This window comes from Zingiber officinale, chromosome 6A, assembly GCF_018446385.1.
Source record: "Zingiber officinale cultivar Zhangliang chromosome 6A, Zo_v1.1, whole genome shotgun sequence".
NCBI lineage: Eukaryota > Viridiplantae > Streptophyta > Magnoliopsida > Zingiberales > Zingiberaceae > Zingiber > Zingiber officinale.
The window spans coordinates 144,970,039-144,994,664 of record NC_055997.1 but is presented as its reverse complement, the minus strand read 5'-3'; the positions used below and the strand labels follow the sequence as shown (position 1 = coordinate 144,994,664).

General features: G+C 39.6%; 4 protein-coding genes across 7 annotated transcripts; 2 read left to right on the top strand and 2 right to left on the bottom strand.

The window, feature by feature from the left end:
* The first annotated feature begins 3,955 nt into the window (after positions 1 to 3,955).
* Positions 3,956 to 6,550, top strand: LOC121998497 (probable receptor-like serine/threonine-protein kinase At5g57670). 2 transcript variants are annotated; one of them, XM_042553443.1, is made up of 7 exons: positions 3,956 to 4,444; positions 4,519 to 4,776; positions 4,866 to 5,023; positions 5,103 to 5,182; positions 5,272 to 5,407; positions 5,480 to 5,629; positions 6,156 to 6,550. In XM_042553443.1, the coding sequence occupies exons 1-7, from the start codon at positions 4,282 to 4,284 to the stop codon at positions 6,315 to 6,317; spliced, it is 1,107 nt and encodes a 368-aa protein (XP_042409377.1). In that variant the 5' UTR covers positions 3,956 to 4,281; the 3' UTR covers positions 6,318 to 6,550. The 2 variants fall into 2 exon arrangements, with proteins under 2 accessions (XP_042409377.1, XP_042409379.1); XM_042553445.1 differs by having other exon boundaries at positions 3,958 to 4,444; positions 4,522 to 4,776; positions 6,156 to 6,549.
* A 3,348-nt stretch (positions 6,551 to 9,898) lies between these two features.
* LOC121998496 (plasma membrane ATPase-like) lies at positions 9,899 to 15,499 on the top strand. The gene is made up of 16 exons (XM_042553442.1): positions 9,899 to 9,985; positions 10,338 to 10,457; positions 10,539 to 10,775; positions 10,844 to 11,605; positions 11,772 to 11,894; positions 11,974 to 12,078; positions 12,160 to 12,304; positions 12,386 to 12,550; positions 12,649 to 12,887; positions 12,960 to 12,992; positions 13,076 to 13,157; positions 13,242 to 13,402; positions 13,807 to 13,980; positions 14,565 to 14,747; positions 14,837 to 15,018; positions 15,133 to 15,499. The coding sequence occupies exons 1-16, from the start codon at positions 9,932 to 9,934 to the stop codon at positions 15,227 to 15,229; spliced, it is 2,862 nt and encodes a 953-aa protein (XP_042409376.1). The 5' UTR covers positions 9,899 to 9,931; the 3' UTR covers positions 15,230 to 15,499.
* A 2,000-nt stretch (positions 15,500 to 17,499) lies between these two features.
* On the bottom strand, positions 17,500 to 19,932 carry LOC121998498. Of its 3 annotated transcripts, none has more exons than XM_042553446.1 (3): positions 19,501 to 19,932; positions 18,527 to 18,663; positions 17,500 to 18,360 (listed from the first exon to the last, which is right to left on the bottom strand). In XM_042553446.1, the coding sequence occupies exons 1-3, from the start codon at positions 19,562 to 19,564 to the stop codon at positions 17,755 to 17,757; spliced, it is 807 nt and encodes a 268-aa protein (XP_042409380.1). In that variant the 5' UTR covers positions 19,565 to 19,932; the 3' UTR covers positions 17,500 to 17,754. The 3 variants fall into 3 exon arrangements, with proteins under 3 accessions (XP_042409380.1, XP_042409381.1, XP_042409382.1); XM_042553447.1 differs by having other exon boundaries at positions 19,513 to 19,932; XM_042553448.1 differs by having other exon boundaries at positions 19,435 to 19,931.
* A 2,147-nt stretch (positions 19,933 to 22,079) lies between these two features.
* On the bottom strand, positions 22,080 to 24,160 carry LOC121998495 (pentatricopeptide repeat-containing protein At3g61360-like). The gene has a single exon (XM_042553441.1). The coding sequence runs from the start codon at positions 24,128 to 24,130 to the stop codon at positions 22,670 to 22,672; it is 1,461 nt and encodes a 486-aa protein (XP_042409375.1). The 5' UTR covers positions 24,131 to 24,160; the 3' UTR covers positions 22,080 to 22,669.
* Positions 24,161 to 24,626: the final 466 nt, after the last annotated feature.

Below are 24,626 nucleotides of genomic sequence, written 5' to 3'. Positions count from 1 at the left end.
GATGTGGATGAACACTCAAATGCGATATTTATAGGTGAAAAAGTATGCTAAATTTGGAATTGGTGCCAATTTTATTCCAAAAAGTTTGGATGACGTGGTACATTGGACGGTGAGGAGAGATCTCGTTGACTATGTTTGTTGCCTAAAATAGCATTAAATATATAAAAATTACACAAGAAGAATAAAAAAAAGGAAAGGACAAAAATATCGAAGATAAATTTTAAATAGAAATTAAAAATAATCATAACTATCGATAATTTAGGCTTATCTTTGAAGTTCCAATAACTTAAGCTTTTGACATTATAAGTTGATTTATATAAAATAACAATCCATAATGTCTAAATGATTAAATTAATGGCCAATAACAGACCTCACACATGTTAAAAAAACAAATTAAGTTGTCTATAGTGTAATGATTAGACTTTCTAATAAATATCTAAGGGATTTAAAATTTGAATCTCAATTATAATATATTATAGATAATTTTTTCTTCCAATAATAAGCGGATCTAAGAATATTATTCATCTGGATGTGTCTTCATGAGTGATTTTCAATTTACTTAGTGGTCAGTGGAAAATTTTCAAATACTAGATTAGTCATCCCAAGATTAATTGGTTCGAAGAGCTGGATAATTGATTATACCCTCTAATGGATATAGGATATTTTTTCTTCTAATAAAAAGCGAGTCTAAAATGTTAGTCGTTTGGGTGTGTCTGTATGAGCGCTTTTCGATTTATCCTAGTAGTTAGTAGGGAACTTCTGTAGGGTTGGACCGATCACCTCCAGAATTAGTCGGTTCGAAGAGTTAGATACCTGGATTATTAAAATAATTCCTTCGGCTACGGTGCAATAATAAAGTACTTCTATAGTTAATCAAGCATAGACATTTACAAGTCAATTTCTAACTGCAACACATTGTGGATTAATTTCTTCTAGTGGAAAGACAATCCTAGAATGTTGGGTACGGAGCAATGAGCTGTTTGTTCTTTCGAATTTACTCTGTTGTGCGGTGCAAATTTTCTGTAAGACTAGGTCGATCACATTTATAATTAATTAGTTTGCAGAGTTGGATATTTTTATTTTTAAAAAAAAATAAGTTAGAGGTAAGAGGCATAGTGCGGTGGTAAAAGGTAAGGATGATTTCCTTACAACTAGGGTTCAAATCTCACGTTGGGTATTTTCTATGGAGTTTAAACCATTGATGACGTTGGGTGTTAAGCTAGGACTCACTTGCATTTCTTAGAATAACATAACCTAGTAACTAATCTACAACACCGTACCATTCACCTTGAAGATTAATTGGATCGAAGACGCATATACTTGGATAGACAATAATAATGCAGGGGAGGGAAGACAATGTTACATTGAACATTATTATTTTCCACTTCTTTATCTCTTTTGATATGGAAGCATCGGAAGCCTACACATGTACCAAACAGGTTAATAGTTCTGTTGAGATGGAGATTAAAGTTCAAATGGGTCAACCAGACCACCTTCTCTTGGGATATCTAAGATGAGAGGGTTGACCATTTGATTTGGATAAACCGAGACGACTCCCTACTCATCTCTAGCCGATCATATCGATTGGATGCTCAATTCCACTGAAATGACTCTCTACTCATCTCTAGTCAGTCCTACTGTTTGGATGCTCAACTCCACTCTCTACTTATTTCTAGTCGGTCCTACTGACTAGACACTGATGCAATATCAACTCAATATAACCCTTTGAATTTTAAAGATTCATAATTTTTTACTCGGGACTCGGAATCAGGCTTTATCAACGTTCACGCGTGCAAAATTTAAAAATCTACATTTTTTATCAGGGAATCTACAACCAACAAATTTTTGGCCCAAAAAACACCATTTAGGCATTTTTCAGAGTCTTTGAATATCTTTTTATTATGTTTAGTAATTTTTATTTTATAGTATTTAGGGTATTTTTTTGTACTTATGGGTTAAAGTTTGTCAATATCAACATTATGTTTTATTAATTTCTTTTTGTTAGGATTTATGTTAAGAAATTTTCTTTTCTTAAAAGATTTTTTTTTCTTTCTTTACAAAATAGGAATTTAGTTCATATATTAGGATTTTTTTTTAAAAAAAAATTTAGGGATAGAGAGTCTATATAAACACATGTTTATCGGTTTGAGGATTCATTATTCTAAATAAAGTTTTTTTTTTTATATAAACACATGTTTATCGGTTTGAGGATTCATTATTCTAAATAAAGTTTTTTTTTTTGTAAAACCTAGAGAACGATGTGTTTCTCTTTATTTTTGGCATTTTCTATTCTTATCTTCTTTTCAATTCCGTCTTTTCATTAGCTCGCAGGACAATCGTTATCCTATCTGACGTTAGACGCTCAACTCCACCAAGATGACTCTCTGCTCATCTCCAATCGATCCTATTGATTGGATACTCAACTCTACCAAGATGACTCTTTACTCATCTCTAGTTTGACCTATCGACTGGACGCTCAGTTCCAATGAGACAACTCGATGCTCATCTCCAATTGATCCTATCAACTAGATGCTCAACTTGACTGACTTGACACACTACTCTGTACTAGCTCTTACTGACTCAACATTCAAACTTATCTAATTCGATTTGTTAGCTTGACACCTTGTAATCTAATATACTCAAATCCTCCGTTCCCACCGGCCAATAACAATATGGTGCACCTACGCGTAATAACTTTCACAACATGATCTTGCATAGTACAAAATGTGAGTGACTTGACCCTAGATATGATGTGAGACATTTTTACCAAAATATGTCAAATGTCTCATCATCAATTAATACTTAGAAGAGAGAGGTATCATATAGTTGTGATATAAAAGGATTCGCTCATGCGAACACAAGTATGATTTCAAAAATATACGCATCTCCTCTGTACTATTCTTCTTCTCCATTTTTTCTAGTTGGAAATCTAACTGGAGCGTCCAAGTGGTTGAGTTAGGACATCCGTTGGCCTTGATGCTAATCCTCACATTCTCTTTGTCTCTCTTTCCCGTGTTACCAGTTCTCACGACGATCAACCCCCTTGGTGCTCAATGACTCGGTCAATACCGTATAACTCATTGATTACTCATCTTTTGACTGTCTCAGATATGAACATCTTCCTTCCAACTCCTTAATTACCATTCAAACTCATTTTCCGTCTTTTTAATCATAGTTGTCATATATAGGCCTTCATCAGAGTTATTGCATTACCCGACAACTAACATTATAGGCTTTTATACGAGTTTTTATGTTATCCACGATTCGATCCTTAGCTACGATATATTTTTAAAAAAATTTTTGTCAAGTGAGATACGTAGCCATGGGATGTTAAACTTTTACGCCATTCGTCATAACTATTTTTTGATTTATCTTAATAATTAATGAAAAATTTATCATCTTAGGTGATTTAACCCCTTTTTTTTTTTTTTTTTTTTTTTTTTGCTTTTTCTTCAAAAGGAGCTTATTATTCAGTCCATCCTCTAATCTCAGACGGATCCTACTCCTTTCTCACGGTCAAACGCTGCCAGAAGATAAGACAGAGACACAGAACCGTGTTCGATCAGACATCTGCATGACAGAAACTTCAGGATCATACACACACCTACTGTACCTAATTATTGAGGAATCGTTTCTCCTGCACAAAAGAATCGATACCAAACCGATCTCATTAACTGTTCAACGTTAAACAAACTGCTGTGGGCACATCATTCGTCGAACAACTTATTCACTGCTGCTCCAAACAATGACAATTCAAGCATCAACAGTCTTGCAGGACCCATTCGCACTTGCGACCACCAAGGACTCTCATTTTAACCTTTTTTTTTAAATAGTTTTTATATTTTCAAACCAATTAAAAGAGCCAAAATGCTTAGATAATATTATTATTATTTATAATCTTTAAAATCGCATGGACAGGGTGGCCATTCCTAATCACCTATTCCTAGCTATAATCTTCAAAGGAAGCAAGCAAAAGGCTGCCGCCACATCCAAGATCCAGCTTCCTCCATCAAGGCACGAGTAATTTGTAGTTTTCCTCAAGGCCGAAGCAGCCATGGATGGAGGTGACTCCGTGATTCAAGAAAGCAACCATGGCAGCTCGGATTCCCCTTTAAAAGCTCCCACCTTCCTCATTAATGATGCTCTGTAGCGTACGTCCCTCGTAAAGCAAAGCTATGCACGGCCATGGTGGACTGGTTTAGTGCCCATTGAGGAACACTTGCTTCGTCTTCCTGTTCGTCTTCTACTGCTTCAGGAGCTCTTAGCTTGCTCTAGGAATTAATGCGTCTCAAAAGCATGCTTCTGCTATTTAAATTCGGCAGGCGGAGAAGGAAAGGAGAGGCCGAAGAGCCGCCTCTGTTTGATGCCCAAGCACTGAAAGCGCCAGCTTGGAGATGCTTCTCCTACGAGGAGGTCCACAGAGCCACCAATGGCTTTAACCAAGGTTCGTGCTTTGTCGTTCCTATCTCAAATGCTTCATCCGGACCTACGACGGACCCGTTTCTCGGGGTGATTTAGCAGACAATCTGGTGGGGAGAGGAGGCCACGCGGAGGTGTACAGGGGAGTGCTGGAGGACGGACATGCGATCGCGGTGAAGACGATGGCCAGAGCTTCGTCGGAAGAGCAGAAAGAGAAGGACTTCTTAACAGAGCTGGGCACCGTCGGCCACGTCCGCCATGCCAACGTCTCCCCCCTCATCGGTTGCTGCATCGAGCGCGGCTTCCACTTGATCTTCGAGTTCGCCTCCAATGGCTCCGTCTCCTCCAACCTCCACGGTACTGAACATTTCTTCAACGGTTTAGAGCTCAAAATAGTCTGTTTGATCGACTTGAACATTGATCGAAGGGTTTAATCATTAATGCAGATGAGAGCAGACCTCCCATGGAGTGGAAGCTGAGGTACGACATTGCTCTAGGAACTGCAAGGGGACTGCATTACCTGCACAAAGGGTGCCAGAGAAGGATCATCCATAGAGACATCAAGGCCACCAATATACTCCTCACTCATAATTTTCAGCCCCAAGTAGCTAGCTCTCTCAGTTCTTCCAACTTGAAGTTTCTGTTCTGAATTTCAACTCTATTTAACTACTTGTCGATCACAGATATCCGATTTCGGGCTCGCGAAATGGCTTCCATCGGAGTGGATTCATCGCACCGTGAAACCCATAGAAGGCACATTTGGGTATTTACACAAACTTAAACTTCAGTCATCAGCTTACAGGAAGAGTAGCTTGGGATTTTAAAAAATTAATGAAGTTTTTGTGTGATTAGGTGCTTGGCGCCGGAGTATTTCATGCATGGGATAGTGCATGAGAAGACTGATGTCTTTGCATTTGGTGTCTTCCTCTTGGAGATTATATCGGCGAGGAATCCGGTCGACGGATCTCACATGAGCTTGGTCAGTTGGGTAAGTGCCTGCTCAATGCACAGGGCCTTCAATTCCTGAACTTGGATCAATTCTTAACTAACTTAACCGCAGGCAAAGCCTTATCTAAGAGATGGCTCAATAAGAATGCTGGTGGATTCAAGATTAGGAGATCATTACGACTGCGAGCAGCTACACAAGCTCGCTTTCGCCGCATCCCTCTGCATCATACCGGCACCAACATCTCGTCCTTCGATGACCGAGGTTAGTCCAATAGCTATGAACGAGAAACTAGTAGATCTGAAAGGTAGTTGAACAACTAGAGTTTGGACAAAATGTTAAAAAGGAAACAAGTGGATGCTGAATCTTGTGATATTTTCTTAGTTGTTCTTACCTGGCTATTCTTTGTGACCACCAAGTTGCATTTGTTAATCAAAATATCTAATTCAAGGAACTGTAATCGTTTGGTAACAGATTGCTTTCTTGCCTTAGCTCCTAACCAATGATGATCAAATTATGAACAGCAGATTGTCATATTTGTTCATCAAAAACTATATTTAAACACTGATCATGCATAGTTTGGAGTGACCACCCTAGTTGCTATGTTAATTGCCAGATCTGCTTCAATATCCACAAGAATTAACAACAAGAAGAAAAAAGATACTTTTCCAAATCCATGACTATTCATGTGTCACGGGTGACTCATAAATCTCAACCGTGTTCACTCTGCTTTTCTTCGGATCAAACATTCAAACAGTGATACTGAGCAGGATGAAATGGGTGATGGCAGGTACTGAACATAATCGAAGGCAAAGAGATGGTGCAGGATCAGTTGAAGTTGCCAGGTGAGGATGAGGAGAAAGAAGAACTTTGGGACTTTGACGATTTGGACTACTCCGATGAAGAATCCAATACCTCGTCGTCATCGACCATCGGAAGCTCACGTTCATGACTAGCCAAGTGAAGGTGCAGGAATGTACTGTCAACCAAGCATCTTCTCTGATCCTATTTCTTGAGGAACAAGCATCATTGAGATCGCTAGATAGGTTTGGAGACTATTCTATTACCACTTGATGGAATTAATACCATCAATACGCATAATTTTCGATGAAGACTGATGCCTATAGACTGCAAGAACCCCTTTTTTTTCATAACTAACGGTGAGATCAATCACACAAATAAAAGCAACTGAATTTAGTATTAGTCTAGTTTTTTATCATCAAAAGACCAACAAAAAAGCATATAAATATAGGCATCACAAGCCCTCTTAAAAAAGGAATTTTTTTCTCTCTCTGCAAGCATTGAGAAAAAACAAAGCCACCAAAAATCAGTCAAAGTTTTTAATTAAATATACTGAAAAATACTAAAATATAGTTTGGCTAGTTGGTCTCCTTTATGCTCTCAACTTGTGAATTTCAGTATAAACATGCGATATGATGGAATTCTATAACCTCCACTTGTCTTATATAGTTAAAAGTCAGATTGAGTTGTCCGTCAAAATTAAAAATGATGATGAAATTCTGTAACCTCCGCGTGTCTTATATAGTTAAAAGTTTATCAGTCAAAATTAAAATAGATCAAACGTGACTCAAAAAGAATGGCAGAGATCCTCTGATCCCGGATATCTGGATCGATCCTGATTCCTTGTTCATTTATTAGTTGGATGAGTTTGATCCCATCTATTTAACAGATGGGGTCCAATCTATCCATCTAATGAATAAATAGGGTCTCTTTTGATTTAAAAAAATTCTAGACTAGAAGAATTAGATTTAGCCTCGGATTTGAACTAACATATTTAATACACTCATCTCAAATATTTAAGTTTGATTTGGGAGAAAATCAACTATTATATTTTAGTTTCAATCGTCGACATTATCTATGCCGGCCTTAATATCCTTTATGTCTTTGTCTCAAATCTTAATCGTCAGTATTGCCCCTATCATGTCTTAGTCTCAAACCTTAATATCCTTTATGTCTCAGTCTTAGTCATCAATATCGTCCCTATCTCGACCTTAGTCGTTAACATCATCCAAATCTCTCAGTCTCAGATCTTGACATTATCCCCGCCTCAACCTTGGTCGTCGACATCTCTCACGCTTTGACCTCAGATCCCGACATCATCCCTTGATCTCGATCACCAACATCCTCCACTCCTAAATATCAAATCCCGACATTGCACCTGACTCAACCTCAGTCGTCGACATCATACTGGCCTCAGCCTCAGCTGTTGACACTATCCCGAACTCGACCTTAGACATTGACACTATCCTGAACTTGATCCCAGCCACCGACTCTATCCAAGACTCAACCTTTGATCCTGACATTCTGTCTATCTCTGTCTCAGTCGTTGACTTCGTCTATTCTGATCAAGGGCACTCAATATCAACCTCATTTTCTCATCTTTGGATCATACTCACATCCTATGCTAGCCCTCTGAAAAAGCGTTGGGTGTACATAAATAAGGAAGCAACATAAGCGTCTCAATAATAAGACTATTTCTTCCAGGACAGGCACGCAATAATTATGAATATTCCGTAACACACGGCACTAGGCGAATGAAGAAGCGATTATGTGGTTGTTATATCTGGTCTCTTGATTGCCCTACTTTAAACATGTGGCGTTTGATGAATGGAGAGACAACTAACGGTTGTCGGATCTAGCCCTCTTACTAGCTCATACAAGGATGACGAAAATGAATTAATGCCACGTCATAGAGATGCTCTTTTAGCAGTTATATAAACTCTAGAGAAGGTAAGCATGCAAAAGGACTCTATTCTCTTCGGCTCCATCAAATTTTCTCCTATTTCTTCTTTCTCCTATGATTTTATACCTCATGCGAACCTTAACTTAAGAATGGCCTGCCGAGATCTCGACATCATTATAATCCTCTATTGAAGTGCTTTTCATGCCTTCTCATCTTCTTAATTCACCGACGATCTCTAGAGAACATGTACGTCTGTCTGTTCATTGATCGATGGCTTGATCATCCACGACATTTAGTGGGCATTGGCAGATATGTACAATTGCCATGCGAGCATATGAGAAGTGGAGTCAAATTTTCATTGCGAGAAGTATTTGGAATTATATGCTTTTCCCAGAGCAACTCACGTTGAAAGGTCTAACAATTTAGGGCATTTCAACAAATCCTTTGTTGAAAATAGCAAACAATTGTAGGATGAAGCAGCGCAAGAGAGACAAAGTGGTTTTGCATCTTTCTCTCTCGATCATTTGAGGAAGCTCGGAGTGAACAAAATGCCACATGCATGAAAGCTAGCATTTTAAGAGCCACAATGTTCAGGACATAAATGTTGCATGTGATGCGCTGAGCACCATGTGGATTATGTACGTGTGGCAGTGTGTGTACTTTTGTTTCTCTTTTTCAGGTTGAAATTAAATTTTCAACCTTCAAACGTGAAGGAAAAGAATAAATTTTCATGGCACATACGATCACTGTGAAGGCCTCGATCGGCGAGTGATAAATGAGCCTGAGCAACAGAGCAAGATCTACCTTCAATGCGAAGGCCTTGCACCACAACCGATCGACTTGCTTCTTCTGGAATATGGAAGACCTGACAGAAACAGCTACCCGCATTTCACGAGATCAATGAACTCTTTTTATTATTATTATTGGTACTATATATCATTAAGAAACCTAAATCATGTGAAAGCCAAGACCAGCTAGCTGCTGCATATGACTGCTTCTTTCTCACATGTATCAAACTGAGGCAGCAAGAAATCGGTGGAGATCGATCAATGAAGTCTTCCTTTTCCGTTCCCTTTAAATTAACTTCAAGAACAGATGCATGAACTGGAACAGTAACTTCCATGGACTAATTAATTGCATGCATTATGCTGTTAATTACGTATATCTAATCAGTTGCCGTGGACAAATAACTCGATCGTTGCTTGCATGGATTGCCGATGCCACAAGGCAATTCCCCTTCAAATTATACTTCCTCCGAGCGTGGATGAGGTTTTTGTGGTGCAACTTATTTGACGTGTGGAATAATCAATTTTAGCTCTGTGGTGCAACTACTCGATCGGCATCAATTCTCTGATAACTACAGTAGAGGGAGGGTTGTTTTATTGATTTATATAAATGTTAAACATATTTAATGGCCTATTTAAAATGTTAAATTTTTTACAGTTATCTATTATATCTAAATAAAGGAAGTGGGTCATATTATTTGAATTATTATTATTATTTTATTTTCAAAAAATCTAGTGGGGTCCACTTACTCGATAACTATAGCCACCAATCGCATTGCTATTTTCGCTTTAGTTTCGGCGCAAGCGCTTCCGCAAGCGAGCTGGAACCGACACGTCAACTGGAACCGGAGAGTGTAGGGCCATGTGTCGACGTGGGAACTGGCCAGGTAGCTGTTGCCTGTTTTGAAGTAGGTGAATCGACACGTCACCGGTAGCGTAACCAGCAGCTGGGAGCGAACCCCCCTCATCGTCTGCTTCCTTTCCCCTGTTTCATGGAGTATAAGAAGAGGAAGAAGGGAGAGATGGAAAAGCCAGGCAGGTCCCGTTATCTGCGCCGTGGATCGGAGGAGATAAGACATGGGAGAGAAAGGCATCAGCTTGGACGAAATAAAGAACGAGACCGTCGATTTGGTTGGTCACTCGTCTCCTCCTCTTCTTCTTCTTCTCTTCTCTGTTCTTCTTTTTATTTCTTCACGTAATCAAAATGGAAAAGTAATCGAACAAGAGTTCATTTTGGGATCGTTTGGAATGGAATGCTAGTTGGAAAAGGAGACTGGTTGGTTTGCGTCTTAAACTGTCTTGGAGGTGGAGTTGTCGGAGAATGAACTCTCAATTGAATTCTCTCTGGTTGAAAAGAAATTTTTTATCTTTGATATCTGATACCAAAAATTTTTTTGGTATAGTTCATGCTTCGTAGGTGAAGAGGAAGAACACATGTATTTGTTATTAAGGCTATTATTTGAGCTCGTTATGTCTGCAATAGGAACATATTCCGGTGGAGGAAGTCTTCGAGCAGCTCAAATGTTCCAGAGAAGGATTAAGCTCAGAGGAGGGAGTCAAAAGGCTCGAAATTTTTGGCCCGAACAAGCTCGAGGAGAAGAAGGTCGGATCAAAAGTTTCTCTTTTTTTTTCTTTTCCTATTTTGATAAACTCGATTCGTTTTCTGAAATGCTTCGTGTTCCAGGAGAGCAAGATCCTCAAGTTTTTAGGGTTCATGTGGAACCCTCTGTCCTGGGTCATGGAAATGGCCGCCATAATAGCCATTGCCCTGGCCAACGGCGGCGGCAAGCCGCCGGACTGGGAAGACTTCCTTGGAATAGTCGTGCTGTTGGTCATTAACTCCACGATATCGTTCGTCGAGGAGAACAACGCCGGCAACGCGGCCGCCGCTCTCATGGCCGGCCTTGCCCCCAAAACAAAGGTAATCAGAACTCAGGAGCCACAAATCCGATTCAAAATTTTACTTTTTGATCGCTTGTTGGTTCTCAGGTGCTTCGAGACGGGCGGTGGGCCGAGCAGGACGCGGCGATTCTGGTCCCCGGTGACATCATCAGCATCAAGTTGGGCGATATCGTCCCGGCCGACGCGCGCCTCCTCGAGGGGGATCCCTTGAAGATCGACCAGTCTGCGCTCACCGGCGAGTCGCTCCCCGTGACGAAGAACCCCGGCGACGAGGTCTTCTCCGGATCCACCTGCAAGCAAGGCGAGATAGAGGCCGTCGTCATCGCCACCGGCGTGCACACCTTCTTCGGCAAAGCAGCGCACCTCGTCGACAGCACCAACCAGGTCGGCCACTTTCAGAAGGTGCTCACCGCCATCGGAAACTTCTGCATCTGCTCCATCGCGATAGGGATCTTCGTCGAGCTCATCGTTATGTACCCGATCCAGCACCGGAAGTACCGGGACGGGATCGACAACCTCTTGGTGCTCCTCATCGGAGGGATCCCGATAGCGATGCCGACGGTCCTGTCGGTGACGATGGCGATCGGGTCGCACAAGCTGTCTCAGCAGGGCGCGATCACGAAGAGAATGACGGCGATAGAGGAGATGGCCGGCATGGACGTGCTCTGCAGCGACAAGACCGGGACGCTGACGCTCAACAAACTGAGCGTCGACAAGAACTTGATTGAGGTCTTCGCGAGAGGGGTCGATCGGGATCAGGTCGTCCTAATGGCGGCCAGAGCTTCGAGGACCGAGAACCAGGACGCCATCGACGCCGCCATGGTCGGAATGCTTGCCGACCCAAAAGAGGTAACTTAGCTCTTTTTTTTTTCAAAGCGACCTTAAACCGGGTCCATGATATAAACACTGCCTCTCCGGTTCAACCGATCTGATTAGTTTAGCCGGTTCATATTTAAATTGACTCTTGACCAACGATATTGACTTTACTAAATTAGTCAACGGTGATCCATCTCAGGCGAGGGCGGGCATACAAGAAGTCCACTTCTTGCCATTTAACCCAGTCGACAAGAGGACTGCGCTGACATACATCGATGCTGACGGCGAATGGCATCGCGTGAGCAAAGGAGCTCCGGAACAGGTGCCCGTATTGTGTTTGGAATAATTCCTCAACGGTTTGCAGCAGCATTGCAAGTAACTCGTTTGATCACTGAATACAGATTTTGAGCCTCTGCAACTCCAGAGAGGAGGTTAAGAGAAGAGTTCATTCTATCATCGACAAGTTTGCCGAGCGCGGGCTTCGGTCGCTGGCTGTGGCCCGACAGGTGTTTGATTGCTTATCTGTGAGAGCGGTGTTCCGTTTCAATGCCCAATTATGTGTTTTAGTTTTGCGTCATTGTTTACAGAAAGTACCAGAGAGGACGAAGGAGAGCTCAGGTGGGCCATGGGAGTTCGTCGGATTGTTGCCTCTCTTTGATCCCCCAAGGCATGACAGTGCAGAAACAATCCGCAGAGCTCTTAATCTTGGCGTGAACGTGAAGATGATTACTGGTGATCGATAGCTTTATTCATGTTTGATCTACTGTTGCATTTTTTGCTTGTCTCTTATTGACATGCTTTCTTGCTCACCAGGTGACCAGCTTGCAATAGCTAAAGAAACTGGTAGAAGGCTTGGAATGGGGTCAAACATGTATCCTTCCTCCTCGCTCCTTGGCCAAATTAAGGACGAATCAATCGCTGGACTTCCTGTGGATGAGCTGATTGAGAAGGCTGATGGTTTTGCTGGAGTTTTCCCTGGTTGGTTTATTGTACTTCATGAATTGAGACTCTAGCTTTCTGAACTCTGCAATAATGATCGCCATTTTCTCATTGAAACAAATTTATCTTTGAATCAGAGCACAAGTATGAGATAGTGAAGAGGTTGCAGGAAAAGAAGCACATATGTGGTATGACAGGAGATGGTGTGAATGATGCACCGGCGTTGAAGAAAGCTGATATTGGCATTGCTGTTGCTGATGCCACAGATGCTGCAAGAAGTGCTTCTGATATTGTCCTCACTGAACCTGGTCTCAGTGTCATTATCAGTGCTGTACTTACAAGTAGAGCCATCTTCCAGAGAATGAAAAACTACACTGTATGCTCTATTTATTTGATTCTACTTTTTAATTCAACTTTATGATATTTCTCCATTTTGGTTTGTATGCAGATATATGCTGTTTCTATTACAATCCGTATTGTGGTATGCTGGAAAGCTTAGTCTCTAGTTATAAAATGTGAAATTGATTGCAAAATATTCTCTTATTCACTTGGAAAATTATGCAGCTTGGTTTTATGCTTATTGCACTGATATGGAAATTTGACTTCTCACCTTTTATGGTTCTGATAATTGCCATACTTAATGATGGTGAGGTCCTCGACTACTGCAATTTACTTAACACTTTCTCTGGATGACTCTTTTTTAGTATGTTCTCTTTTGCTCTATTTGCAGGTACTATCATGACAATCTCCAAAGACCGGGTGAAACCATCTCCGTTGCCTGACAGTTGGAAGTTGAGGGAGATTTTTGCCACTGGTGTCGTTTTAGGATCTTATTTAGCTTTGATGACTGTCATCTTCTTCTGGGCTATGAGGGAGACAAACTTCTTCTCAGTAAGCACCCTCTTCATGGTTCAACCCCTCTCTTAATGTAATCATTGCTGAAGACTTGCTTTTATTTTCCGCTGTTAGTACCTCTATAGGAACATCCAAATTTATGCTTATTGATACAAGAAAGAGAAATAAAAATACATGGCCGAAGAGCTTTTCATTTTCTTATTCTGACAAAAAAAAAGGACAGTCCGGTGCACGAAGCTCCCGCTATGTGGGGTCCTAGGGAAGGATCCATTGTACGCAGCCTTACCTTACTTTTTTTTTGCAAGAGGTTGTTTCTAGGATTCGAACCCATGACCTTTTGGTCACAAAGCAACAACTTTAGCATTGCGCCAAGACTCCCCTTCATTTTCTTGTTCTGACAAATGAAAAAAATTCTTTTTTGTTTTGATGTGTTAACACAGGATAAATTCAAAGTTAGATCAATAAGGAAAAGTGACCATGAAATGATGGCTGCTCTGTACCTTCAAGTTAGTATTGTTAGCCAGGCTCTCATTTTTGTCACAAGATCACGCGGTTGGAGCTTTCTTGAACGCCCTGGACTTCTATTAGTCAGTGCCTTTGTTATTGCACAACTTGTAAGTGAAGCCTTTTTGCCCACATAATCTTCTAAAATCAATGTCGATTGTTCCCACAAATAATCTTTGTCAAGCAAAAGCTCATCTGTTCATTGTTGTATGAATGTTATGCCTTCGCCAAGATTATTCTGCATACTTGATTTCATTTGAAATTTCCACAAGTATAGCAAAGATAAATTTTATAACAAGTTACCTTGTGACATAATTCTTAATTGGTTTTCAGCCTTGAGTAAGGTTCAGCAAAATTCATATATTTGACTTCAAATAGCTGAGGCTAACATGGCATAATAAGGATTTCAATGCTTTCAGGGTAACTTTCAATCTCAGGGAAACATCATTGCATCTGACTTATATCATATTTTCAGAAGATTACATGAGCTATCATGGACTAAGTTGCTCTTTAATTTTTTTTCTTTATTGCTTATTGTGCAAAATAAGTTTGCAGAATAGTAACACGGCAGTGCTTTTCTCCAATAAAATCACTACTTATTGATGAACACAGGGGCCAAAAGTCTACCATATTATTACTATTATTTTTTAAAAAATTGAATTTCTGTTCGAATAAGCAAGGATTCATCATGCAGGTTGCAACTCTTATTGCTGTCTATGCTAACTGGAGTTTTGCCAAAATCAAAGGCTGTGGCTGGGGATGGGCCGGAGTTGTGTGGCTGTATAGTCTAGTTTTCTACATCCCATTGGACCTTTTCAAGTTCTTCATTCGCTATATTCTAAGTGGAAAAGCGTGGGATAATCTCTTCAAGCAGAAGGTTCAGTGAAGATTAAGCCTGAACTTCTTAAACACCATATTATTTGCCACTGATTTTTCTCACATCCATACTTGTCTATACTATGGCAGACTGCCTTTACCACAAAGAAGAACTATGGAAGAGAGGAAAGGGAAGCTCAATGGGCTGTTGCACAGAGAACGCTTCATGGCCTCCAAACACCTGACTCCACCAATCTATTCTCTGACAGGAGCAGCTTCCTTGAGCTCTCTGAGATCGCCGAGCAGGCCAAGCGACGAGCTGAGATTGCTAGGTATGTTGTCTGTAATATTCAACTCAATCATCGGAATGTCATTTCTACATAATTAAACTTATCTCCCAAAGAGATGATTAAACTGTTATGTACAAATGGGTAATTGTTTTGCAGGATAAGAGAGCTGAACACTCTGAAGGGTCATGTGGAATCAGTTGTCAAGCTAAAGGGGCTCGACATCGACAACATCCAGCAGCATTATACAGTCTAGGACTCTTACAGATGTGTGGCCATTAAGGTGATGCAGTACAAAACACTCAAAAGTTAACTAGAGATCATTATATGATGTAGCAGATAAAATATTGCTCAATTTCCCCCTATTTTCAATTTCACATAGTTCTGCTTACCTCTTATTAGGAAAAGCAGAATTACAGCACTTTGATGTTCTTTTGCAATGTAATTAAGCTCCAACGCTGAGTTTTAAATTGCACAAATGTTTGAAGATATTTGATTCATAAAGTATAGCCTTGAGAACCAAAAAAAGGAGGTTTAATGTTGTTAGAGTTTGATGTATGACCATATTTTTTCACATACAGACTCGAGGAAGATAGAATTTTTGCTTCTCGCCATAAGAGATATATGACTCAGGTCAACTATGAGGGAGATAGACTTGCTTATCACCGTATAAATATTTTGATTCTTGTACATTCTTAGAATTCAGCAATAGTCATCAAGTATAATTTGCTAAATATAATTGATATTTTTTTGACCTTTTATACTTCACAGACCAGAAGCAGGTATAGTTGACTTGAGTTGACTTCTCTTATGTGAATCTTAACTAATTCTCCTACTTAATGCTGTAGATTGTCTTTTTCTCCCAACCAGGTCATTAGAAGTGAAGATAGAAAAATTATCATGATGGTGCAACCTAACAATAAGAATCATACCCTGCATAAGTTTATCTACAAAATCCATCATTCAAAGTGATAATACTTTTTCTTGTTACTTTGAATGAAATAGTTCAAATCAAGTCCAATCTATGATCTCATTCAATTCTTGCATCCCTTGCCAATACCAACTGTTTGGGTAATAAATCAATGAAAAGTCAAAAAGCATGATGCAAAACTCCAATTTGAACAGTGATGTCTGATAACAATAATAGTATTAGCTCACCAAACAGCTTGCCTCAGGAAAATCTGGGGTTTAATTAACAAGATAAGGATTTTTCACAACAATAGTAGGAGAGCCTTCAATCAAAGAACAAAGAACAAGGAACAAGGATGAACAATAATAAATGAAGTCAAATCTAATGAACTCTCTCCTATGTCTCTCCTATGAAGTCAAATCTCTATATTCACATGTACATATATGTTGGAAAATATTCCACAATTTGTTGGAGATTGTTGTTGGAGTTGCAGAGGATCTGTTCTTGAGGAATAGTCTGAATTGAAATTTTAAATCAAAATCAAATTTATCTGTCAAGATGGCTTGAGCAGATAATCTTAAGCTGTCAGCTTAGAAAGTTAGGTTGAGTTGCTAGATTTTTCGAGCTCGAGTGGGACTTTACTGGGTGAGTACTGAGTAGCCCGACTGCCGAAAGCCGAGTTGCCCACTACCGAATGCTGACTTGGCCGAGTCACTGAGTCAGTTGAGATGTCGAGTTGCCGAATGGTTCATTGCTGCTTGAGTGTCGAGTTGGAAGAGGAAGATGTCGAGACTTGCATTTGACGCAGTTTCCTTAAAACAAATTCGCCTCCTCTGATTATGCTTTGGGGTTATAATAGACGTCTGTTTCCCAGAATATAACAGAAAAACCACGATTGCAACCTAGCACGGGTTGTTCGTAGGGAAAACCAGGGGAACGAAGGTGGCAAAATCTCTTTGCTTTCACTTGTTCTTTCTACTGCTCATGACCTCTTATATAGGAGTTCATACTTTTGACTGCGGTCATGGCCAAATAGCCGCGACTGATCTAGCATTCGATGATCTTATTCGCACACAAGTCAACTTGGTTCAGTGCAATCCAAGTCTTGGATTTGCAAGCCCTATGGGCCCATGTGTGAGAGAGAATCTCCCCCATGCATATGTTCACAACCTCAATTCTTGTGATACATTATAACCAAATCATAATGTCTTCAAACTCCCAATGTGAGATTAGAGTCTAATTCACAATGGAGTCTCCTTTCCACATCTCTTGTTCCCATTCAAAATTTCCAACAATATGGACACATGCTCAACACGTGAAGTTGGATGGATCACCCAAATCGACCCAAAGTCCATAAATTCTAAACCCACTCAACAAACAATCAACCCTATTAAATTTATGAAAATATCATAAAAAAATAAAATATCAATATTATGGTGGATAAAAAAGGACTCCCCACACTTTGTGATCATTGATTTGTCTCCTTATGGAAAATTGATCCAACAAAAATATTTTCAAAGTAATAAATAAATAAATTTTATATAAAATTTGTTCCAAGTTTTGATAACTTTTTCAAGTCTGAAACTACCAGCCAAGTTCAGCTTGTTTCAACATGCTAGATGAGAATTGTGTTTCCGAAGAATATATTTGGGATCAAAAGAGATACTACACTTTTGGATCACTTTTGTTCTAAATGACAAAACAAAAAAATCAAGAGTAAGATTAACAAACTTGAAAACCAAAAAAACATATTGGCTGTATAAAGAAATTGATATTGGCTGCTACTGTAAAAGGCCTTGTTCAGAATTCTCTTTCACCATTTTTTCAAGGATCCAAGCAACGAGAAACAAGCAACAAAATTTTGTGATGTTTCATCTCTTGTTCAAATTTTGAGCATCCAGAATCCAAGGGGGACTTTTCAACATTTTCCTGTTCATCTCAGAAGAGGTATCACCACAATCCTCTTCTTTCTCCTGCTCAATCTGCCTCAACCTAATATCACTAGTAGTTGGATCCGAGCAGCCAATATCAGCATTCAGGCACGGTGAAACCATTTGTTCCTCCATGCTTTTAGGACCACATACTATGCTAAGTGTCAGGTCAAGTTCACTTCCATCATCAGACCATGTTTCTTGTAGCTGTTTGGCGTTCCTTACTCCTATGCAAGTGTTCTCTTGAACTGGTTGTTTGAAGTCAAATCCCACTATATGTGCGCTTGATGATCGGTTGCGAGAGCAGAAACTTAGCTCCCTTGAGAGGAGGTTTGTCCTTGTGCTGCAAGCTGCAGGTTGGTTCACATTACTAACATGAGAAGATTCAGTGATCTCTGAGGTTGAAGCACTACTCCAGATTCTAGTCTTTGTTTCTGCAACTGCTTCTGTAGCTTCACTTGGCAAGGAATTGAGCTCTTCTCTCTTGTTCACCAGCTCAACCATCAGCATCTTCTGGACTTGATACAGACGATGGAGTTCACAAACCTACAGTAGTCAGCTCATCTCGGTGAGTCAGAATTTGATCCTTTTCTTTAAAGTGATGAATTATACAAGTGCTCCTTGCACAGTTAGTAACTGAAATAGAATTATTCAGTAGCAACAATGTGTTTGTTTAGGGTAGAAATGCAATTAAAATAGCACATTTTTTTACCTGTTCCTTGAAGATTTCTTCATGCTTCAACATTGTATTCCTCACTGAATCACTGTCATGGCATTTGACATGTTTCTTCATTGAAAACTTGAGCTGGTTCAGAGCATCTGAATCTGATGTCTTCGCTCCTGTAGTCACTACAAAATTGTTGCCCCTTTTCAAAAAAGAGGATAAGTAGGAGATAAAGTCTTAACAGATACCATTAACATTTCTAGGGTTTCAGGTTTCTCTTTCAAGAAAGAAAGAGAAAAAAAGAAAGAAGAGAAAATGATAAGGTAGAATTTGAATCCTCAAGTCTCCTGTTTTGCATCAATGAAGTAACAAGTCGCAATTAGCCAGAGAAAAATGGCAACTACTAGGTATAATTGTGAGTTTAGGGGGTATAATATGGCAATTTATTCAAGAGAAATGATAGAGTTACACCTGAAGGATGGGAAGATGAGCACAAGAGAAGGAAAAATAGAACAAAGTATACTATTGTGGGAAATATAAAAGAAATTACCAACTCCTCATCAGAGTAGAATTTCTTTTCTGCGAAGGAATTCTTTATTTCAGAAGTATCTTTCTCCTGATAAGAATGCAGAAAGATTCTTCTGTCATAGGATGAGAAGATATCTGAAAAATCAAGGAAAGATTCAGACAGTATCTTTAAAGGGGGGGAAAAGAGATTAACAAAGTAGTTTATAATGGAGAGGAGGATATCATAAAGTTGTTTTAATTGCAAAGATATGATAGTGATTCAAAACTATTGAATAGGCAAAAAGATTAGATCTCAAGAATGATTTCAAGGGGGGAAAATAGGGGACCAAACTCTAAGAGGATTATTTGGACTCGCTGATGAACTAACTTCACTACAAAAGCAAGGAAAATTTGTGACATCTCAACTTCAAGATCCATCTTGAACTTACTATTCCATTGAAGCTTCAATGAACCCAATCAAGGAAACAGAAGAAATGAAGACAGAATTTTTTCACCTGCAAACTCACCACTTTGGCTGCTTATCAAACATCTTCCTTCCTGCCAACGTCTCTCTTCCATTTATTGCCCTCATAAATACCAAATGAAGAAGTCTGGAATTCTCTCCCAGTCTCATCACCATGATGACGCCATCATTGAGTCAAATCTCCATAGGAATTAATAACAAGGATAGCAAAAGGCTAAGAAACCAAAGGGGGGATAACACAACCAAAGGGAGGGTAAAATATAACATCAAATAATTCCAAATTTCACTAATTCTACATGTAATCATTGAAGAAAATACTCCAGACAGAGGAGCTCCTCACCTCTCAGAGGACAACAAGATACTAAGTTGGGGAATTGGTCCTCTCTGTGTCTCTGTCTCTCCCTCTCCATAAAGTCCAATCATCTTCACAGTCTTATTTTGTGTTCTATTACAAATTAGAGATACACATCCTTTAATCTTTACAGCTGAGAGTGTTTTTATCCACTAACTTAGGCATGCTTATCTGATCAAGAACAGTAATTAGAATCCTAGAATTGTCTTTTTATAGCAGGACCCAGCTGAAGAAAAAAAAATCTGAAATGGGTGAAAAAGTTAGGCTTCCTTTTTGTTGGATTGACTTCATCTGATGATTTAATTATTATAAACAGCAGATAAGATCAAATGGGACTATTAGATTATAGGTAGGCTGGAATAAGTAACCACATGCTCAGAATCTAGGAAGAATAGTTTTAGTTGAACGAAGATTACAAGTTCCTGAGAGTAGACTAGATTCAGTGATTGATATGGGGATTGCGTGTGGGGGCTTCTTGCTCTTGTAAATGAGGATTCTTTGCCTTCTCTGGATTAGAAAAATGAACAGAATATATATCATCTCGTAGAATCTTTCAAAGAAGAATACGGCATGAGATGGTACCTGAGTTCACTTGTTCATCATAAAGGTCTATTTTTATCATCAAATCTCATATTTCACTGCAAAACTTCTTCAACTTACCATGAAGACTTGAGCTTACAGCTAAAAATTAAATTTTAACCATGGGTAAATCTAGTAAAGGAGTAGGATAAATGGGAATCATGAAACTCCTGCTCATTATAAAAATTCAAGTTTTTGGTTTACCATGAAAGATTCAAATTTGTTGCTAAAAGTTAGATTTTTAACCAATACCCAATCCAGAAATAGAGAGATTCATTGAAGAAGGGAAAGAACAAGCACCACACTACCACCTCCTCTTCCATGTAGCTTTTCTTTTCCTCCAAAAAGAAGACGGGAGCACATATCTGCAATCTAGCAGCTACAAACTCGCATTAAGAAATCCAAAGTTTCTGTCCTTTTCTGCTCTCATGCATCTGAAACCCCAACGGCTCGCTGCTGTTCTAACCACAATGATTCTCTTCTTTACGGTTGTAACATCTAGTTGCATTAACTTACTGCATGGATGGGTAAAAATGGGCAAAATCTACTGCAAAAACAGTTATGATAATTACTTTTATATTTGGGAGGACTTCATTTTGCTATCAGTGTCTCCATTATTATAAAATATCTCCTATAATTTTAATTTCATTAAAATATATATAATATATTTCTAGAATATTTTTTTTTACACCTACATGTTATCTTCACCCTTTTTATGATTTTGTTAATTCTTTCTTTCATTATTGTTAGTGGCAAAGGAAGTGAACTGATAACAACTATGAAATTGTATGTAAAGTAATAGTAAAGCTACAAGAACACTTGTAAAAATATGAAAATAAGACAGTAATAGTGAATAATTTGTTTTCTTTTTTTTTTAATCATCCTCGAATTATGATAATGTCATAGTATATTTTCAAAACTTGATCATTTAATCATTTTATCCATATAATAAGACTTGTAAAGTCTAAAGAGAACTTTGATAGTATTGAATTAGCATTTAACAAGAATATGAATTGGCCAATCTTAGCCAGAAAATTGTTTGAATAAAAATAAATTACATCAAATATAGATTTAGATCAAATTGAGCGCTCATTAGAGTAAGATCAAAAGATGGATGATGTGGTCACATGCCATGTCTTATATTTCCAATATTTATGGATCAAGAGCTTCTCCATCCCCTACAAAATCTATGCAAGTTGTGGCTCTATGTTGGTGAGTGCAATTCACAAGGCATGTAGGTGAATGATCTACCTTTCAAGTTACTTCATTTTAATTCAGTTTGGATTTCACACAAAGTTGTTCTTACACTTCATAAGATACAAATACAAGTTGTTCTTACATTGCAATTCACAGAAAAAGAAACCCTCCTAAACCAATCTGACAGGGTTAAAACTAACAATCCTCATTCACAAATCATACAAAATTTAACCTGCTACAGGAGGGCAGAAAACACATCACATTACTGATAAAAGGAGCAAACTTATTATCCAATCCAAAGGCCAGTTAGTTGTAATGAATTGTGCCTGTAATCTAAAAGCCAATATATTTCTACATGAACTTTGTAATGGAACAAGATAACTAATCTGAAACAGTTAATCACATCAAAGTATATGGTTTACTGAGAGAACAAAAGTTATGCATTGGAAGAATTCAATTATAGGCGACAATCAATTCCAGACTCAAAAGACAATTAATTATCTTTTTATTAAACAAAGGATAAATACAAGTGATAACTTAATTTTCCAACAATATGTGCTTCCATCACTTGTTCTACCTTATCAATAAGGGAATATCGCAAATGAGAGCAAGCAATCTCTTACAGCCAGCAGCCTTCTGAAGTTTCTTTTCCATATATCGTGATAAGGTTTCACACGATTAACTGACGACATTCTCAAGAACAATATTTGATTGTATCTTACAAACAGCTACACAGAGGAGATCCATTTCTATTCCCAAACAATCTGGTAGTAGTATCACATTCAGCCTCTATTTCTTGTGTCCACCCACCACCAGTTCAATCACCAAATCTTGACTATAGGATAGAAGAGGAGCGAGAATATCTCAAGATGAAGTGAAACTTCCAAGCTTCTTTTGTTTTTATCCATGGATTCATAACAATAACTCACAACATTGTCAGGCAATGAATTTGATCGACAATGTTTGTTGTCTACATCATCATCTAAGACAGAACCCTTGGCTCCATTTCAATCACTGAACAAGGAATCAAAAGGAACGATGTCACCGCCACTACCTTCCATTTGTGATCCAATTAATATGAGGATGAAAATGGCATTTGCAACCCCTTTGTCATCTGGCCAAGCTCTTCTAGCATGTCTGCCTGTTCAGCTTGTACGAGAAAGTCTTCCAACACCCGAAGGGCTCTCTCAGATGGCACTCGCCCTCTATCAATTACTTGTTTGAAGCACCTGTAGGCCTCTGCCACCTTCCCTCTGCAGCAAAGTCCTGTAACCAAGAGATCTAATGCATGCTTATGAGGACAACATCCTTTCTTTAAAAGGTAGTCCCACAACTCCAACCCTAAGTGAGCCCTTCCATTTTGACAGAACACCTTCATGAGCAGCATTACTGTGCGTACCCTTGGCACATAGTTATTGTCAACCATCCTCTTGTATATCTTCCAAAACCCTTCTAAATCCTCGTGCTTCTTCATGCCACAGAACACGGTGTAATAACTGAAGTCGTCAAGCCCAATTGCTTTCTCCTCCATCTCATCCATGATCACCAAAGCAGACTTAAGATCACCCGCCCTTACAAACGCGCCCACTAGAGCATTATAAGCCGCTCTGTCAGGAGTTATACCTCTTTCACCCATTTCGTCGAACAACTTGCGTGCACGGTGAGGGTTCTTCACAAGACCAGCACCGTGAATCAAAGTTGTGATGGTTTGCACAGTTGGGGAGCAATTCTTCTTTACCATCTCATCTAGAAGGTCCAGGGCCTCCAAAAACTGCAGCCTTTTGCAGTAGGCGTCCATTCGGATGCAATAAGTTACAGCATCCGGCTCGAAACCGCGGAGGATCATCTCATGGTAGATAGTATCCAGAGCAACGAGATTCCACGTTTCCTTGAAGCCCAAAAGGATAGTATTGAGCGTCCGTGAGTTAGGAGAGAACCGCTGATGAAGCGTCCGGAAGATAGCGCGGGCCTCAGAGATTCGCCCACGAGCACAGTAGGCTCTCAAGAGCGCATTAAACTCATCGACGCCAAAGGATAGACCGGCGGACACCCACGCCCTCTCGACGCGCTCGAATGCGTCGAGTGTTCGATCAAAAGATTGGAACTTTGCGATACGGGAGAGGAGGACTGCGAGGGATTTGGGCGTGAGAAGGGCTGGGTGGGATCTGGCGACGTCCTCGGTGAGCTCAAAGGCCGCGTCAAAGTGGTGCGCGCGGGTGGCGATGTGGAGCGCGGTGGCGAAGGCGGAGGGTGAGGGGGGAGGGTCGGCATGGTGGTGGAGAGAAAGGCGGAAGAGGCGGAGGGCCTTGTCGGAGGCGGTGTGGGCGGCGAATAGGCGAAGGAGAAGCGAGTCGAGGAGAGGGGAGGCGAGGAAGCGAGGAGGGATGCGGTGGCGGATAGCGGCGATGGGCTGGCTGTTGATAAGCTTGGCGAGGTCATCAATGGAAGTGTCGGCGGCGGCGGCGGCGGCGGCGGAAGACGAGGAAAGGAGACGTAGAAAGCGAAGTCGGAAAGCAGGAGCTTTGCGGCTCATGACGAATGCGAACCGGTAGGAGCAAGGTTTCGGATCAAGAACATACATCGCGGTTTGGTACTAAAAACATACATCGCGGTTTGGTTCGGTTCAAGAACCCGATTGTGTGAATGTGACGAGCACGTTTCACAAGTGACTCTCTCTATTGCCTTTCACAAATAGTGAAAACATTAAACTGCCACGCATTTATATATTTTTGGGGTGAAAGTTAAAACACTCTCCTAATTACCATTTTTTAATGATATATTACCAAATCGCGCATGCATATTTTAATTTTTTTTTTACTTGAGTTTCATAACATTCAAATATATTTTAGAAATCTCTCTTCTGTCTCCTATGTTTTTCGTGAAATAATGAAGGATTTTTTTTTAAAATTTTATTATTCTTAATTTAGATTGTCAAATTTAGATATAATTTCAATTTCAAATAATTTTAAATTAAAATTAATTTACTTCTGAAAGTCTCTTTAATTTATTTATGCCATCGAATTCAAATT

Bases quoted from the DNA above. Each gene is read 5' to 3' on its own strand.
- LOC121998497 (XM_042553443.1), top strand. From the start codon at position 4,282: ATGCGTCTCAAAAGCATGCTTCTGCTATTTAAATTCGGCAGGCGGAGA. The intron at 5,024-5,102 runs GTAGCTAGCTCT...TGTCGATCACAG, and splicing joins CTCATAATTTTCAGCCCCAA to ATATCCGATTTCGGGCTCGC. The intron at 5,183-5,271 runs GTATTTACACAA...TTGTGTGATTAG, and splicing joins CCCATAGAAGGCACATTTGG to GTGCTTGGCGCCGGAGTATT.
- LOC121998496 (XM_042553442.1), top strand. From the start codon at position 9,932: ATGGGAGAGAAAGGCATCAGCTTGGACGAAATAAAGAACGAGACCGTC. The intron at 11,895-11,973 runs GTGCCCGTATTG...CACTGAATACAG, and splicing joins GCAAAGGAGCTCCGGAACAG to ATTTTGAGCCTCTGCAACTC. The intron at 12,551-12,648 runs GTTGGTTTATTG...TCTTTGAATCAG, and splicing joins TTTTGCTGGAGTTTTCCCTG to AGCACAAGTATGAGATAGTG.
- LOC121998498 (XM_042553446.1), bottom strand. From the start codon at position 19,564: ATGGAAGAGAGACGTTGGCAGGAAGGAAGATGTTTGATAAGCAGCCAA. The intron at 18,664-19,500 runs GTGAAAAAATTC...ACAATTTTGTAG, and splicing joins CCAAAGTGGTGAGTTTGCAG to TGACTACAGGAGCGAAGACA. The intron at 18,361-18,526 runs GTAAAAAAATGT...TGACTACTGTAG, and splicing joins AAGAAATCTTCAAGGAACAG to GTTTGTGAACTCCATCGTCT.
- LOC121998495 (XM_042553441.1), bottom strand. From the start codon at position 24,130: ATGAGCCGCAAAGCTCCTGCTTTCCGACTTCGCTTTCTACGTCTCCTT.